The sequence below is a fragment of the Crinia signifera genome, chromosome 4 (genome assembly GCF_055691185.1).
Source record: "Crinia signifera chromosome 4, ASM5569118v1, whole genome shotgun sequence".
NCBI lineage: Eukaryota > Metazoa > Chordata > Amphibia > Anura > Myobatrachidae > Crinia > Crinia signifera.
In genome coordinates this window covers 223,712,141-223,728,487 of record NC_139220.1, presented here as the reverse complement: position 1 = coordinate 223,728,487, position 16,347 = coordinate 223,712,141, and the positions used below count along the sequence as shown (strand labels likewise).

General features: G+C 42.4%; 1 protein-coding gene across 1 annotated transcript in view; it reads right to left on the bottom strand.

Annotated features, from left to right (window-relative positions):
• Nucleotides 1–11,605: 11,605 nt before the first annotated feature.
• The window catches only part of PRTG (protogenin), a 128,891-nt gene continuing 124,149 nt past the window's right edge, over nucleotides 11,606–16,347 (bottom strand). The window contains exon 20 of the mRNA XM_083183864.1: nucleotides 11,606–16,274. Within this exon, the coding sequence (XP_083039990.1) occupies nucleotides 15,966–16,274 (309 nt within the window). The 3' untranslated portion in view covers nucleotides 11,606–15,965. The remainder of the gene's footprint in view (nucleotides 16,275–16,347) is intronic.

The window sequence follows — 16,347 nt, the reverse complement described above, 5'->3', positions numbered from 1 at the left end:
CGTGGATCTTTAGCTGAATCTTCTGATCTTACGTGCTGCACAAAAGATCAGAAGATTTAACAAAAGATCCATAGGAACGCACACGGGATCTTAAGAAAAATCTTTGGTAAAGATGTGCGCTTGCCTGAAATCTTTTGTCCAGGACGGAGAAAAGATTTTATTATGCGCACATCTGAGTGTGTGGGCACCTTCAGACTGTCAGGAAATTGCACAATTGTGTGTGTGTGTCTGTACTGTATAAAACACACAATTAAACCCAATGTGACTGATTGGTGCTAGAAACCCAGGACCTGATTCTGATTTGGGAATAAAGTAAAGCCCCCATACACACTAGGTGACCCTACTGATGCCAATATCAGCTGTGGCACGGTGCCGGCATTGGCTAGCACAAACGCACTTGCCAATGCCGGCTCCGAGGTGAGCAAAGGTGGGGGGAGCGATAACGAGGACCTCCCTCGTCCGGACATGCTGGACATGGGAGGGGATAGTTGATGACGCGCTTAGGTGCACATCATTACAACATCAAGCATACACACTAGAATATAAAGTAAAATATATCTTTCACTTTATCTGTGTAAGAGCTGGAAAAAAAACTCTTTCATTCTATACTGTTATGAAGTGCCTTTACTTGTTGAGATAGATTTAGGGTTTTTTTTTTTTTTTATATACCTGATGCTTTATACTTGATGGTATGCCTCTAGTACAGTGGTGTCAAACTCATGGCCCTCCAGCTGTTGTGGAACTATACGTCCTAGCATGCCCTGCCACAGTTTTAGCAATCCATCAATTACATCTGTGGCAGGGCATGCTGGGATGTGTACTTCCACAACAGCTAGAGGACCATGAGTTTGACACCACTGCCCTAGTATGTATTATTCCTGCTGCATATATAAGATGCACTTAGTATGATTCAATTATTTAATGGCAAAGCTGCAGATTTACAACAATTTCAGGGGTAGATTTATTAACAAACGATTAGGGGAATATGCGCTATCCCCGTGCCTTATGGCATGATATAGCGCTTCCCATGATCTATGACACCCGCTGAGTGGGTGTCTAATGTGCGGCGGTGTGGGGCAGGAGGCATAGCGCAGCTACGATATTTCGTAGTGTGCGCCTGCCTGCTGCCTAATTTATGAACGGTCAGCATTGCTGACTGTTCCGCCGCCTCCAGCTATCGACTTCGACAGCTGCAGACGGCGATGCCCTATGCCTACAGCAGGGACAGCGCTGTCCCTGCTGCTGGCTCTGAGCTGCGCTGGGGATCTCGCGTGAGTAGCAAGATCCCATGCATGCGCAGTCCAGCCGGCCGGGGGGAAGGAGACAGCGCGTCAGTGTTAACTGACTCGCTGTCAGCTGGAGGGGACATCGCCGGAGGGGGGAGTTAATGCTCCCCTGCTTCGGAGGCAAGATCTTAGTAGATCTTGTCGCTCTCCCCTCCTGCTTCACCTCGCTACTGAGGCAAAGCAGGAAGTGTTATAGCGGCGCTTTTAGCGCCGCTATAATAAATCTACCCCTCAATGCTAAAGTGTCCTATCCGTTTACTGACAGTAATACCCCTTTCACATCGTAACTAATTACCGGATACAAGCCGTTTTGACCCGGTAATTAGTGCGACGTGAAAGGGGTTACCATTTTCCCGAAAACACAGCAAAACGAACCGGTAAAAAAGCAGAGTCCTTACCGGTTTGTTGCCATATTGCTTGGCGATGTGAACGGGTTAAACGGGTCGAGAGACCCGTTTCCCGTTCACACTATGGAGGAGGCAGCGATTGGAGCTCTAAGTGCTGCCTCCTCCCCCGATGACGTGCCAACTCCCCGTCACGCCCCCCAGATGACGTCAGCGAACCGGCATTATTGCTGGTTCGCTGTGGGGATGTGAACATCCCAGAATGAAGGTTCCCGCCGGGACTGACCCGTTTCAAAGTCCCGGTGCGAACCTTCAATTTGTCATGTGAAAGCAGAATAAGAGTATCCTGTATGGGTGTATTAAGGAGAAGGTTTGGATAAACATATTGTTCTATCTTGATCATAGATTAGTTCGCTGTGGGGATGTCAACATCCCAAAATGAAGGTTCGAGCCGGGACTGACCCGCTTCAAAGTCCCGGTGCAAACCTTCACTTTGTCATGTGAAAGCAGCATAAGAGTATCCTGTATGGGTGTATGAAGGAGAAGGTTTGGATAAGCATGTTCTATCTTGATCACAAATTGATCATACTTACCTATTTTACCAAAAGTTGAAGAGAACTCTATTTTTGTAGGGTAGTCCCCCACCCCATGGAAGAGTGGGTGCTTTGCCCACATCCCACTCGCTTCCTAGTGAAAGTAGATTGGGGAGACAATTGCTGAAATTGCAGGTCCGAGTATAGGGTAGGGGGCTAAAGGTGCCCATGCACCAAGCCGATTTGGGAAGATTGCAACGAATCGGCTCGGTTTGATGTCCCTTCAGGTCCGCTGCATGGTCCCGTGCGCATAAGACCCGAGCAGGTTGTGGGATCTGCTGGCCATCCAACCACCCGTCCTGGGACCTCCTACGTGTGCGGCGTGTGGCGGGCTGCAGGGTCCGGGCAGCTGGTTGGGTGGCGTGGTTGGGCAGTGGTGGCTTGGAAGTGGAGTGGGGCGGGCAGCAGCGGCTGGGAAGCAGCATGGGGTGGGCAGTGGGGTCCCTGTGCAGCACTGGTCAGCGGGTCCGGCAGATGGGAACTACGTGAGTAGCGCTATTCACCAGGCGACGGCACGGGAAGCGCTGCTGAATTTGAAAACACTGAATCACAGCCAATTAGTGTCCGGCCAGTGTTTTCAAATTCAGCAGCGCTTCCTGCGCCAACGCTCGGCGAATAGTGCTACTCACTCAGTTCCCATCCACCGGACCCACTGACCAGCGCCGCAGAGGGACCCCTACTGCCCGCCCCCCGCCAGCTCCCCAGGGATATACATGCAATAAATGGCATGCGATTTATTGCATGCATAATTTGAAGTGCCAAATCGTAAACAGCCTCCCGGGCAGCTGCCGGGGGTCTTTCAAGGGTAAACTGGTCCGACTTGTCCTAAGGACAAGTCAGACCCAGTGTATGGGAGCCTTAAAAGACATGAACTTATTATTTTAGCCCCACCCATTCACCACGGACCTGCAAATCACATAATTTTGTCATGACGGGGAGGGGATTAATGATGTCACAATCCAGCCCCGCCCACCAAAGTGCTCAGATTCTTCACTCCAGGCTTCTCCCAGAGAGGGATTTTTAAAAGTCAATAAGTATGAAATTGATGTGTAGGTTGAGCAGCACACTAGAACATCTCTTTAGTATAAATAAATATAAAATTAGTTCTTGGGTGTCACATGTGACTCACCTTTGCGATGAGATACCTTGTAATGCATACTGAACAAACAGACAATTACAGTTCAATAATTCAGCGGTTCCTAAACTGCGCTTTGTGGCAAATGAAAGGTTTGAAGGCTGTACCACATGCTGCCCATTAGCATTAGAAAGCCAGAATACCTTCCTGGGCGGCAGGATCACATGCGATCCAAAATCGCATTGTGTATGGTGGTCTTTAGAGTCCTTTGCGCTCAGCAGATAGTACATAGGGCCTAATTCAGACCTGATCGCATACCCAAGGGGACTATGGGCCTAATGTAGACCTTATTTCAGGGCAAATTTGTTCTCAAAATGGTCAAAACCATGTGCACTGCAGGGGGCAGATGTAACATATCCAGAGAGAGTTAGATTTTGGAGAGTTGGTTTGTTTCTGTGCAGGGTAAATACTGACTGCTTTACTTTTAAACAGCAAATTAGATTTCAGTTTGAACACACCCCACCCAAATATAACCCTCTCTGCACATGTAACATTTGCCCCACCTGCAGTGAACATGGTTTTGACCATTTTGAGAACAAATTTGCCCTGAAATAAGGTCTACATTAGGCCCATAGTCCCCTTGGGTATGGGTCATTGGGTCGACCCAATTTAGGTCGACATGCATTGGATGGAATCTGAAGGTTAGGTGGACACCTAAAATAGGTCGACTTGGCTAAGGCTGACAGGGATAGAAGATCGACACAAGCATTAGGTCGACAGTTAAAAGGTTGACATGAGTTTTTCACACGTTTTTGTCACAAATGTCAATAGTCGACATGGACGCAGTCAAAGTGTACCACATCCCCTCGCTACGCTTGGCACACTATTTTATTCTCCCACCATGCCGCAGTGGATGGTAGGGCATGTAATATCGCATGTCGGCACGTGTCTGCTAAAAAAAAATGTGAAAAACTTATGTTGACCTTGCCATTGTCGATCTAATGCTTGTGTTGACCTTCCAACCCAGTCAACCTTAGCCATTTCAACCAATTTCAGGTGTCGACCTAAGCCCAGTTTACCTTCGGTGGTCGATTCAATGCATGCCGATCTAAATAGGGTCGACCTAGTGACTGTATCCTGTCTCATCTCTTTCCCCACCCACCACTGATTCCACCCCTTCCTCACATATTTGGCCCATTTTCTGTATGTCCTATTCTCTGTCGCTAACACGTTTGCCCCATTTTCTGTATCTCCAATTCCAGTAGCGCACGCAGGGGGGGTTTCTGAGTACCCAGAAACCCCCCCATGAGTCTAAGGGCCCTAGGCTGAAAGCTGAGGGTCCCCTCTTTCCATGGGTACAAGAATTTTAAAAATCGGCCCTTGGAAACCGGAGATATCTGACTTCAAAGCAGTGGTCCCCATCCAAGCCTGTTAATTGCTTTCCCAGTCAGATATTTCAGGTTCTGTCTAACGTAGAGTTTTCCTGATGGTATATTCCAAAAGCTGGGACTCTCCCCCTTTGATAGACACTAGAAGCTTGTCTCTACTGTTCCCATAACCAGAGATATCAGCCTTCCAGCAGCTGGTTACTGCTCCAGCTCCACACACCTGGTAGGTAGTTTCATATACTCGTTGGCAGATTGCTCTGCCTCCTGAACTCATCATCCCCTAGTCCCCAATACCATTTGGTAGTTGGGATTCTCTAGTTTTTAATTCCATTAAAATCTAAGAAATCTATTTTCGGGAACTGGAGATATCTGCAGTCAAGCAAGCTGTCCTCCCACCACAAAATTATGAATAATAAGCCCACTCCACTATACACCCCTCCTCTGTGTATTAAACATCCTCTACCACCCTGGAAGTTATGTATCAGGGCCCCTTCATTCAGCCCAATGCCCCCTTCTCCCACCTCATCTCCCACCATCTGTGCAATAAAGGGGTAATTAGTGGAAATTACTGATCCAGGCCCTACATGCTGAGCGGTTGATATAATACCCCCTACCACCCGCGGGACATCAAAGCTTCCCCCACCCCTACCGCTGGAGGATCGGTAGGTGCCCCAATACATTGCTATGCCCAGGGGTCTACACGGCTGTTGACGCCCCTGTATGTATGTATGTATGTATATTTATATATATATATATATGTGTGTGTGTGTGTGTGTGTGTTATTAATATACATTTGGTCTATCTATAATACTTTAACTGACCCGGCATATACTGGGTCACCTAAGTGTCCATCTCCGTGCTTTGCTCCGCCCCTCTGGAAACCCCCTTCTGAAAATCCTGCGTTTGCCACTGAATTCCGTATACACTGTCCAATTCCGTTTAACATCTGCAATCACTGCATCAGGTGTATCAGTGTTAATATATATAGATACATTTTATGTATGTATATAGGATTCACTTTGCACTTTTTGAAAGCCTTGACAAAGGGGCGTGCCAGCCACAAAACGTTGGCCTTACAGATGCTTTGAAATATATATTTCTCCACAAAATCCCCAGGGTGCCCTCTTTCTTTCCACATATACATATATATACGCAGCTCATTGGCGGTGAAAGGAGAGTGCCAGTCCGTGAGCCATCTATCTATCTATCTATCTATCTATCTATCTATCTATCTAATATATATATATATATATATATATATATATATATATATATATATATATATATATATATATATATTGTTAATTTTAATCCTCAATCATGGGGTAAGCTGATTATAATAGCCACCAAGAAGAATTGTTCAAGGGGCTGCAAAACAAATGGTTTTATGCAAACTGTCCGGACTTTTACCATGCATTATAGCCATTTATCCAATCAAGGGTATGCAATATTATACCCCTTTCACACCGCACATGTTAAACGGTATATTGACATTTTTTTCCCATTTCAAAACATTTAAGGCTGCAGTGGGAAAGCGCCAGAATTGATTTACCGGTTAAAGACAACCGGTATTTCAAAATGGTGAAAAAGCAGAGTCCTACACATTTCAGAGCCGATTTTTATGCAGTGAGAATGGCTCTGAAACAGTATTTAGTAAAAACAACAGATTACAGACCTGTGATAGGCTGTACCCTGAATTCTGCCTTGAAACGTGTTCAGGGGATTTAACGGGTTGACTGATGTAAATGGTACTTAAACGGTATTTAAAATAGTAATTATTGCAATGTAAAGGCTCAGACCCGTTTTAAATTCCGTTTAAAAATACCAGTTTTTGAAACGTTTTGGCAGTGTGAAAGCGGTATTACAGGGTTGTCCAGTGCAGTATAAAATGAAATGGTTCACCATTAGTAAATGTTATATATATTCTGTGTGCCTTGGGCTACACACACTGTAAATATAAAACAGGGTAAGAATGCATCGATAATATATATAACCTACAAGAACATACTTGTAGGTTATATAAATCCAATTACAGATGCACAAATATATTAAACAAATTATTCTGCCAGCACAGTATAAAACTACTGTATTAAATATAAAAGTCACCAAAACATAATTCAGCTTTCAGTAAGAAAATCTTTATTTGAACTGTGCAACACACTGATATTTTGACTGTTACCACAGTAGTAACATAAACATTTGGCAATTCAACAACAACAACTATCATTTTTGGCAAGACTTCTGGAGCACATAATTACTCATATAAAATAAACTGTCAGACAAAACTTCAAATACATTTAAAAAAAAAAAATTGATCGACAAACTAAAATCATGAAACATGAAACATATTTCAACAATACTACATTAAAGAAGTTACATTCACCATTCAAGGATAACAACAGGTACACAACAATAGAGGGACAAAACCGATCCCCTGAGATCAGTACAAAACTAAATCAGCTCTGTCCTCTACAGTATAGCAATACCACTGCCACCTTTACGTAAAAAGAGAAAAGAAAGAAAGCAGCAGTATAAAATAAAAAAATATATACATGTGTAGAGAAGTCTTAATAAAACACTTTAAAGGTGCATACACTGGGCATTTTTGTACAGCCTGTATGCTGACAGATGATGGGGAAAATCACTGAACTGAGGAAAACAATGCAATCTTTTCATTTTTTACTTACCCAATATTAACCTCTCCCTGCATGCACCTGAATGGTATTACTAAACTAAGTGAGCATCTACATATATATATATATATATATATATATATATATATATATATATCTGTCTCTTGTGAGAGGCTGAAAGGAGCCTGCATTAGGAGTACAATGGGGTTGCTCCAAGATAGGTAGCTCTTAGTTGGATATATTTATTTAAGGAGCCATTATCACTGGGCTGAAAAACGCTCACTGCAATGCCCGTTTTAGCGATTTTCCCCAGGGTGAACTGCTTTCCATAGCAGGACACTATGGAAAGCTTTCCACTCCGCCGCTCATCTGCTGGTAATACTAGATGAGCAGCCGGACCAGTGATGATGCGGGAACGCGCATCAGCGCTCAACGCTGCCCTGTACACACTGGGCAACTTTCGAGCTGAAAGCAGCTCAAACGAGTAAACTGAGCTGTTTTCAGCTTAAAGTCGCCCCGTGTGTATGGGCCCTAAAAGGGAATATAATATATAGATATATCTATAGATATATCTATATATCTATAGATATATCTATATATCTATAGATATATCTACCTATAGATATATATGTATATATACATACATACATAATGCCACATTATTTCCACAAGTTCAATGAGCTAGTTCACCTGGTGGTACAAGCAGTATTTTTAAAACATGGTATTTCATGCTAGCTAGATGGAAGTGAGTTGCTGAGTTTGGATCAACCATTCCGTTGACAACTTGTGACCGGGATGCGGTTAATTTCCCGGCGGTCGGGATCCCGGCGGTCGGAATCCCGACACTGGAATCCCGACCGCCGAAATCCCGAAACTTTCTCCCTCCGTGGGTGTCCACGACACCCATAGAGGGAGAATAAAATAGCGTGCCGAGCGTAGCGAGGCACCGGGCCCGCTGCGTGGCGAGCGCAGCGAGCCCGCAAGGGGGGGCGATCCATGTCCCCCCCTTGTCGGGATTTCGGCGGTCGGGATTCCAGTGTCGGGATTCCGACCGCCGGGATCCCGACCGCCGGGAAATCATATCGGATCCCTTGTGACCATAGACAAGATTTTTTATTAGAGCCCATGGAGGTGAATTGGTGTGCAGGGCAGCCGAGAGGGTGGGGTGGGGGGGGGGGGGGTGTACTAATTACCCAGGCCCAGGCTTGCTGGAGGGGCCGTGCAGGGGCCCTGGTCCGACCCCTACCTTCCCCCTCCATCCCTCCGGGGTAGCAACAGCAGCACACACTTCTACAGCATGTGCTGTGCTGCCAGCAGGCTCAGCATAAGTGCCTCACTGAGAGCGAGGTCATGCTGAGCCTGCTATCAGCACAGCACATGCTGTAGGTGTGTGCTGCTGCTGAGATTACAGTTTTTAGAGCTTTCTTTCACCCTCCTCTAAACATTTTGGGGGCGTGGCCTAAGTGCGGGAGGTGCCCACACCTCCCACACTTAGCCCATGCCCCCAAAATTTTACCGGGGCCCGGCATTCCTCTCGGTTGCCCTGTTGGTGGGCCCCTAAACATATTTAGATATTTGGATAGCAAACTGGGTTTTCCAATCTATAGTTCCAGGGACAAAACCTGTTTAATACTAATCACAATTTGGGTATTAGAAGAAAAGACAACATTATCCACATTCTGTCTTTGAAATAACATTACATTCTTAGGGGGCACTGTTAATAAGATAATAGATGATAAAGGTAACCTTTGTGACTGTTTGTTTGTACACACAGGCCTTCAAAATTACAGTTAGGTGCTCATATATCTTTTTAACAAATGGTTACATGACACATTACATGAATTCAAGCATAAGACATTACAGAAATCAGTGTCTGTATCAGTAATCTTTGTTATACTTTTGTTTAACCATAGATTCTGTCTAAGGGGTATATTTATCAAAGTTCACAGAAAGATACAATTTTGAGAGATAAATTACCACCAATCAGCTTCTGCCTCACATTTCACAGATTGTGTTTGAAAAAATTACAGGAGCTGATTGGTCGATACTTTATTATTCAAAATTAATCTCTCCAAGCTTTGATATATAGGGCAGTATTCAATGAGGCTGATTCGCCGTTTATTCACGGCGAATGTGTCCTATTTTTGTGCTCTCTGGCAAATTTTTTGACTGGAAAAGTCATTCGCCCTATTTAACACTCAAATTTGGCCGACGGCGAACAGTGAATGCCAGCAAATTTGCCGTTTGTTAGTTGCCGCAATTCCAATGGCTTTTTCACTGTGATTCGCCGTGAGTGTATTCAATGCTAGGATGGCGAATTGCTTTTTAACATGATTTTCGCTGTGCTTTACTGTGTAGCAATCACCATCTTTTTAAGGTGAACTGGAATGTTATCTTTTAAAATTTAATTTTTTATTTTTTTTTATTTGGTGTAAAAAAAATCAGTAATTTTTTTCGGTGAAGGGGCATGCTATTTTTATTCATGTGCCTGGTGCACATGAATATATATTTATTTTTTATTTACACATAACAGCCAGCAGGGGGCCGAGAGACACTCATTACATATTCATATATTCACTGCTCACGCTCATTACATTTGCACGAGCGGAGGCAGTGCAGCGGCTCCCTACCCGCGTCCCCTGCCAGCCCACCTGGGGGGCAGTTTGTGCTGCCTGTGTCCCGAGGAGCCCCCCCCCCTCCCAAACATTACGGTGCAGGCAGGGATAATTCCATCTCCCTGCCTGTCGCCGTCCCCTGGCTCCCTGCGGCATTCGCTGCAGGGGTTCAAATTCACCGTCAGGGGCAGCAGCGTTCAAAAGGGCGACAGGGAGGGCTGGCAGCGAATGCTCCAGCCCTCTGGAACACGGTGAATGTGCAGCAAATCCTAAACAGGATTCACTGCACATGCCAAAAATCTACATTGAATACTGCCCCTACTATCTCCATTTCGAGGTAATGACAATGCCATATATAACTGATCAAAAGCAAGGTTCCATCTAAAATAATATGAAATTACTTACATTTTCAATTACAAAATAAAGTTTTATGAAACCAGCAGCTTCTCTGCCTAGATATATGAAGCATGTCATAACATTTCACAAAACAAATAGATTGGAAATAGCTTGCTGGGTGAGGTTGTTTGTATACACAAAAAAGAAAACACTGTCTGCTTTGTCAAGAACCACATGTGGTCAAACAGGTATTTCACTTAAATCTAGTTTGCTACAGTTTTTGAAGGCTAGCACTGAGTTAGACGATGTTCAACATACACTTCATGTATTCTCTATTAGTATATAGCAGAAGTGGACAGTTGTTCTTTGATACACACTGACAGTTGGGAGCAAAGCATTAAAAAGCAAATAAGTCTGCACCAGGACAAATCCAGGGGTGAAAGTAGTAGTAGTAGTATGTTTTTTTATAAGGCGCCGCAAAGTGTCCGCAGCGCCGTACAAAGCAAACAAAAAACAAATGACAAGGTAACGTACAGGGTGTGTTGAAAAATACAGTATAAATAGGGGTATAGCTGGTAGAAATAAAATCAGCATCAGTTCAGAAGTAGGTGTCAAAATTGTCGAGGAGACTGAAGAAGAAGTAGAGGAAGGGAAGAACAGGACAGGAGGACAGGTGAGGTAAAGAGGTAGGGTGAGTACGTGAGGAAGGAGGACCCTACTCATAAGAGTTAACATACTAAAAATAGGTGGGTGGACGAACGAAAAACAACAGGATAAGTAGGAACGGAGGCAGGATAGAAGGATCAAAAGAGGTTAGGTGAAAATACATTTATTCTTTTTCCGTGCAGGGTAAATACTAGCTGCTTTTGCATGTAGCCTACAAATGCACTTTTACACTGCACGAACTATATTGTTAATGCGTGCTCCTGCGGATTGTTAAGGATGGCCCCCCTGTCCTCTGTACTTGCCGTCAAATTTTTACTATCTCCTCAGCAAAAGCATGCTCCTGGATGTGGCCAATGAACGATATTGTTCAGTGTGTATGCACTGTGGGGGTTATTCTGGTTCACTCGCAAAGGTACAATCACTCTCTAATGGACAAAACCATATGCACTGCAGGTGGGGCTGATGTAACATGTGCAGAGAGTTAGATTTTGGTGTTTTATTGTTTCTGTGCAGGGTAAATACTGGCTGCTTTATTTATAAACTGCAATATAGATATAGATATCAGTTTGAAGTACGAACCCCATCCAAATCTAACTCTCTCTGCACATGTTACATCAGCCCCACCTGCAGTGCATATGGTTTTGTCCATTAGAGACTGATTGTGCCTTTGCAAGTGAACCAGAATAACCCAGTGCAGGCAGTTCAAGGGGAGAATCATAACGATATCCTTCGGAAATGATTTCTCATAATGTCCATTGACCGTAAATCTCTTTACATGCGTTACATCTTCCCCACCAGCAGTACAACATGGTTTTATCAATGGTGCAAAGTAACTTTTTTGCTTTTACTTCAATCTCTGAATCATTCTGTACAGAAAAGATATATAAAATGTATCTGCCAGCAACATACCATTTAAGTAACTTTGACAAATTTATGAGCTGGCCACGAAACACATAGCCAGAGATTACAGCACACACCTTAATGCAATCCATAGATTTTTTCACCTTTACATCTGTCACAAACAAGATCGTCTAAATAGATAAATGGTCAACGTCATTTTTAGATACATGTCATATATTACAGTGCAGAAATGTCTGACAGTTAGAATTCTGGCAACGCTTACCAGTGACGTACACTTTTTTTTTCTTCTTTTCATGGCAAGCTGAATGTTCTGTTTCTTAATTAAACGTTCAATCAAAAAAGGTATCTGAATTCTCCATTGATTTTGGGGGCAATAAGACAATTTAGAGTAGCGGGGTAAATTAATCATAATTCCATTTGAGCATATTCAGTCGCTTTGCGCTTAGAAATACTGTATAAAGCAGCTGTGCAATCAGTACACTGCTGTCAAACATCCTGCCCATTCTAATACTGAACCTGCTGATGCTATTGTCAAGGACTCTCCCACCTCTAATACACTATTGAAATAGCATTGGAAATAACATGTACATTAAATATATACATATATAAAACATCTTTTTGTCCAAAATTCAGTGGAAAAAACATCACAGCGATAAATACAATACAATAGAGAGATGTCATTACTCAAGAGAAGAGTCACAATACGAATACAAAAATGCTGTTGTTTCCTTTTGTTCACTATATAAATCTAAACCATAGTAAACATACTAAAAAGCAAACTGCAGCTTTTATATAGTAATGTCAACTCCTTCCTTTGGAGTATTGGCAAATACACAATAAAGCAATACATCGTTTAAAAGCCTTATCAGCTGCATAATATGCCGGCGTAACCATAAATATCTTTGGTATTAAGCGTTACCCAAGAAAGGAATAGTAATGGGAATTCAGCAGCATAACAGAGTATTATTGAACTATTCATATGGATGTACAATGGAAGTTAACCTGACCTTGAGTGGAAAGTTGCCGACATATACAACAAAGATGGCATTATGTAAGTGGTTTTGCAAAGAAACAATTTGTTTTGTTTTAATGTAACAATGACTGAGGGTGAGGTGCAGTGATGGAAGGCAGCATGTACATTTAATATAGTTGTAATAGCACTGTTATACCACACTGGCTAAAGACATACAACTGCAAATTGACCTTAAGAAAGCAAATGTTTACAGCAGCAGTGCCCAACCTTTACTATATTTAGTGGTACCATATATACGGCTTTGATTGTTTGTCTGTTACCTGAGAGTCTGCAAGGCTGTAATGGCCAATGGCTCTTCAAGATATTGCCGGACAACCCTGATTCATTAATGTTCTCCTTAGTTCATGGTAATAGCGCATTCAGACTGTGGGGTATGTGTTCCTTCAATATACTCTGTAAAAAATATTTCCAGCTATGGTTGTTTATTTTTTAATTAACTAATGACTGATCAATACAAAAGTCTTATGCGTTTTGTATATAGCAGACCTATTTGGCTGATAACTTCAAAGCACATGACAAAGACATCCGCACATATTTCCCATTAACATGCCTATCTCACAGGATAACTCATTTGAAGTGTAAGTGTTTTGGTTAAACCGGCATATTACGTGTTTAGCGTATACCATATCCAAGAGATTAATAGTAAAGTAAAAAGCAAAAACATCTCACTATAAAGTAACTTTTTATACTACGAGGTGTTTTTGGTAAGCTAAACAATCAGCAAGACAGGACGCAAAAAGAAATCTTTGGTTAGAGTATTCTCTGTAGCATATAAAGCAATTTGTTCAAAAAATAGGTCATCTAATACTGTTATAATAAAGAGCTAGTAGCTAAATACTAAAATGGGAACTTGGAAGATTTTGAACATGACTATTTAAAGTCTAAAAGGTAGTCTTGAAAGTGGATTGTATATATATCATAATGGCACTAATACAATCACTACTACTTGGCATATCTGCCAACAAAATAGTACACTAGTTTTTAACTATTATTTTTTTCTCTTACAAAGTAAGCACAATCTTTGGTACAACATGATTTCTAGTTTTGAAGACTATGGGCCCAAGTCATGTTTGTACGCGCATGCATACGCAGCTGAGATTTTTCAGGCTACGGACTTGCTAGTCACCGCAAGTGATACTGCCACCCAGAAAAGAACACAGACACCCACTGGGGCTGAGTCCTCAGCAACTGCATACACATATACAGCACTGACATGGACTTTCTTAGTGAGTTTATGGTCATGCAGATTGGCAGTACTGACACTGATGATATATTTCTCTGCGTACATGATCACAACTGAAAGCGGTTACACACCCTGGAAAAGGCTGTGACAGCCTGCGTTTTTGCTGCCACTCCCAGTTATCTGCCCAAAAAAAGTCCCAACCGGTCAATCACACGGCATTCAAATCTAACAGTGAGTGGCCTCACAAAGGTACCTGGGAGCGTGCACATGGTGATCAGAGTGCATACGCAGTCTGAAGACAATCACTCACTTGCATGATCATCAGCATTATGTACAAACATCAGTTAGGCCCTATATTACAGTTTGCCTGTCATCTACTCACAGTCCATAATGTAAACTGATCCAATGTTTGACACTGAAGCCTTGAAGCATGACGTTCATATAGTAGACGTAAATATTAACATTAGAGCTGTCTGTTCCGCTGTGTGTAGATGACAGATACATCTTTATAATGTAAGCAACTGCTTAACTAAGTAACCTACTTCATCTTCTTTCAAAACCAAAAATTAGCATGATACCCTGTCACATTTTGCCCCATTTATTTATGGGGTACAAACACAAAAACACACTATTCCCCGACTCCAGGAAATGAACACACACATCAATTTTAAAAGAGGTAGTATAAGTCAGGAATTGTAAAGGCAGCAGGCGATAATAGTCATTTAGTTACTTGGACTCGGCTTGACATTCGACCGTAGTTGAATACTTCCGCTTTGGGTCTTCATGCCATGTATCGGCTAGCAGTGAAAGGGTCCCTGAGGTTTTATAGAAATATGTGGATGTGAAAAAGAATCACAGACTTCAGTATCAAATATGCTATAGTAAAATATAATGGAGCTCTATATATTCAATATTAGATAATAATTGATTGAGAGCATATAATACTGATACCAGCAGCTATATAGCATTGTGCCATAGACTGTCAGCCATTCTTGTCTACTCCCCTAGAATGTCTAAGAGACATGTCAAAAGCATGAGTCTATTTATCATTTTCCACTAAAGTCTTGGGGTTTAAGGCATCTTGTCATACTCCTGAGTAATGTCCTGAATTCTATGAAATAAGGCAGATCTGCGTTACTGAGATACTGGAAGGCACAATTATTAGTGTTATCTTACAGGAAATACCTGTATATAGGAGGAGAAATACTGGACTCCACAAGGTTATAGGAAGTAGGGAGATTAAACTGCTTAGATACTTGTTTACAGAGGTAGTAGTTTATGTATGTAGGATACTTCGCAGAGGTAGTAGTTCATTTTGGTAGGATACTTCTTTACAGAGGTAGTAGTTCATTTATGTAGGATACTTGTATACAGAGGTAGTAGTTCATTTATTGGGTTCATGGCATGATCGGCCATTTGAAAAAAAGCGAAGAAATGACTATTGATCTGTGTTGCCTTTACAACTCCTTCAGTAACACATTCATCACACAGCAAAACACATACAAATAATTATAATTACAAAAAACAAACATTTAGGAAGTATCTCTGATGAAGGCTGGGGAGACATACAAACACAGATATAGGTAAAGCAGCGAAATGGAGTTCATCATGAGACCAGCTGAGGTAGACATAAATCAAAGGGACCGCTTGACATCCCTTTAGAACAAAGACAAATGGCATAAAAGCGGCAGAGTTTCTGATCCATTCACTATCCAGCAAGCCAACCTTCAGTCAATAGATTTAGTCAACGGAGCATACTGCAGGAGAAGTGTGATAGATTTGATGAAAGAGACCAGATTCCACAATCATTTGTTTTTTAGGCTCCATTCATTGTCCTTCGAACAGACACTAATGGCTGGAATATCTGGTTTAAGGGAATCTCTTCATGAAACGTTGTGGGAATATGGAACAGCTGAGGAACATTCTCCTTTGCAATAAACACTGATCAGTTTTTAATGTTTGCTTAAGGCAGGGTCTTTTCCACATTCGTGACTGCTGAATGAGTCGGGTGTCGGTGGAGTGGTACTGATAACAGAGTACAGGTTCATTTCATCATTAGACTCATGGGAGTACCGCCCAGAATCGCTGGTCTCGTGGCTATCCTCACTGTTGCCGGAATGCTCTGTGTCCGCTGCTATGCTATGTGGCATTTGGAATGTGCCAGGATGACCAGGAGAAGTGGAAGACACATCTTCTTCCAACAGTACCGTTGTGCCAGGTTGATAAATACAAGTAGATTTATTAATAATTCTTCTTTTCGACTAAAAAAAAAAACAGTACAAAAAGTACAGTGTTTAGGTTCATGTAGCATACAAGGAAGACCTATTATCAGGT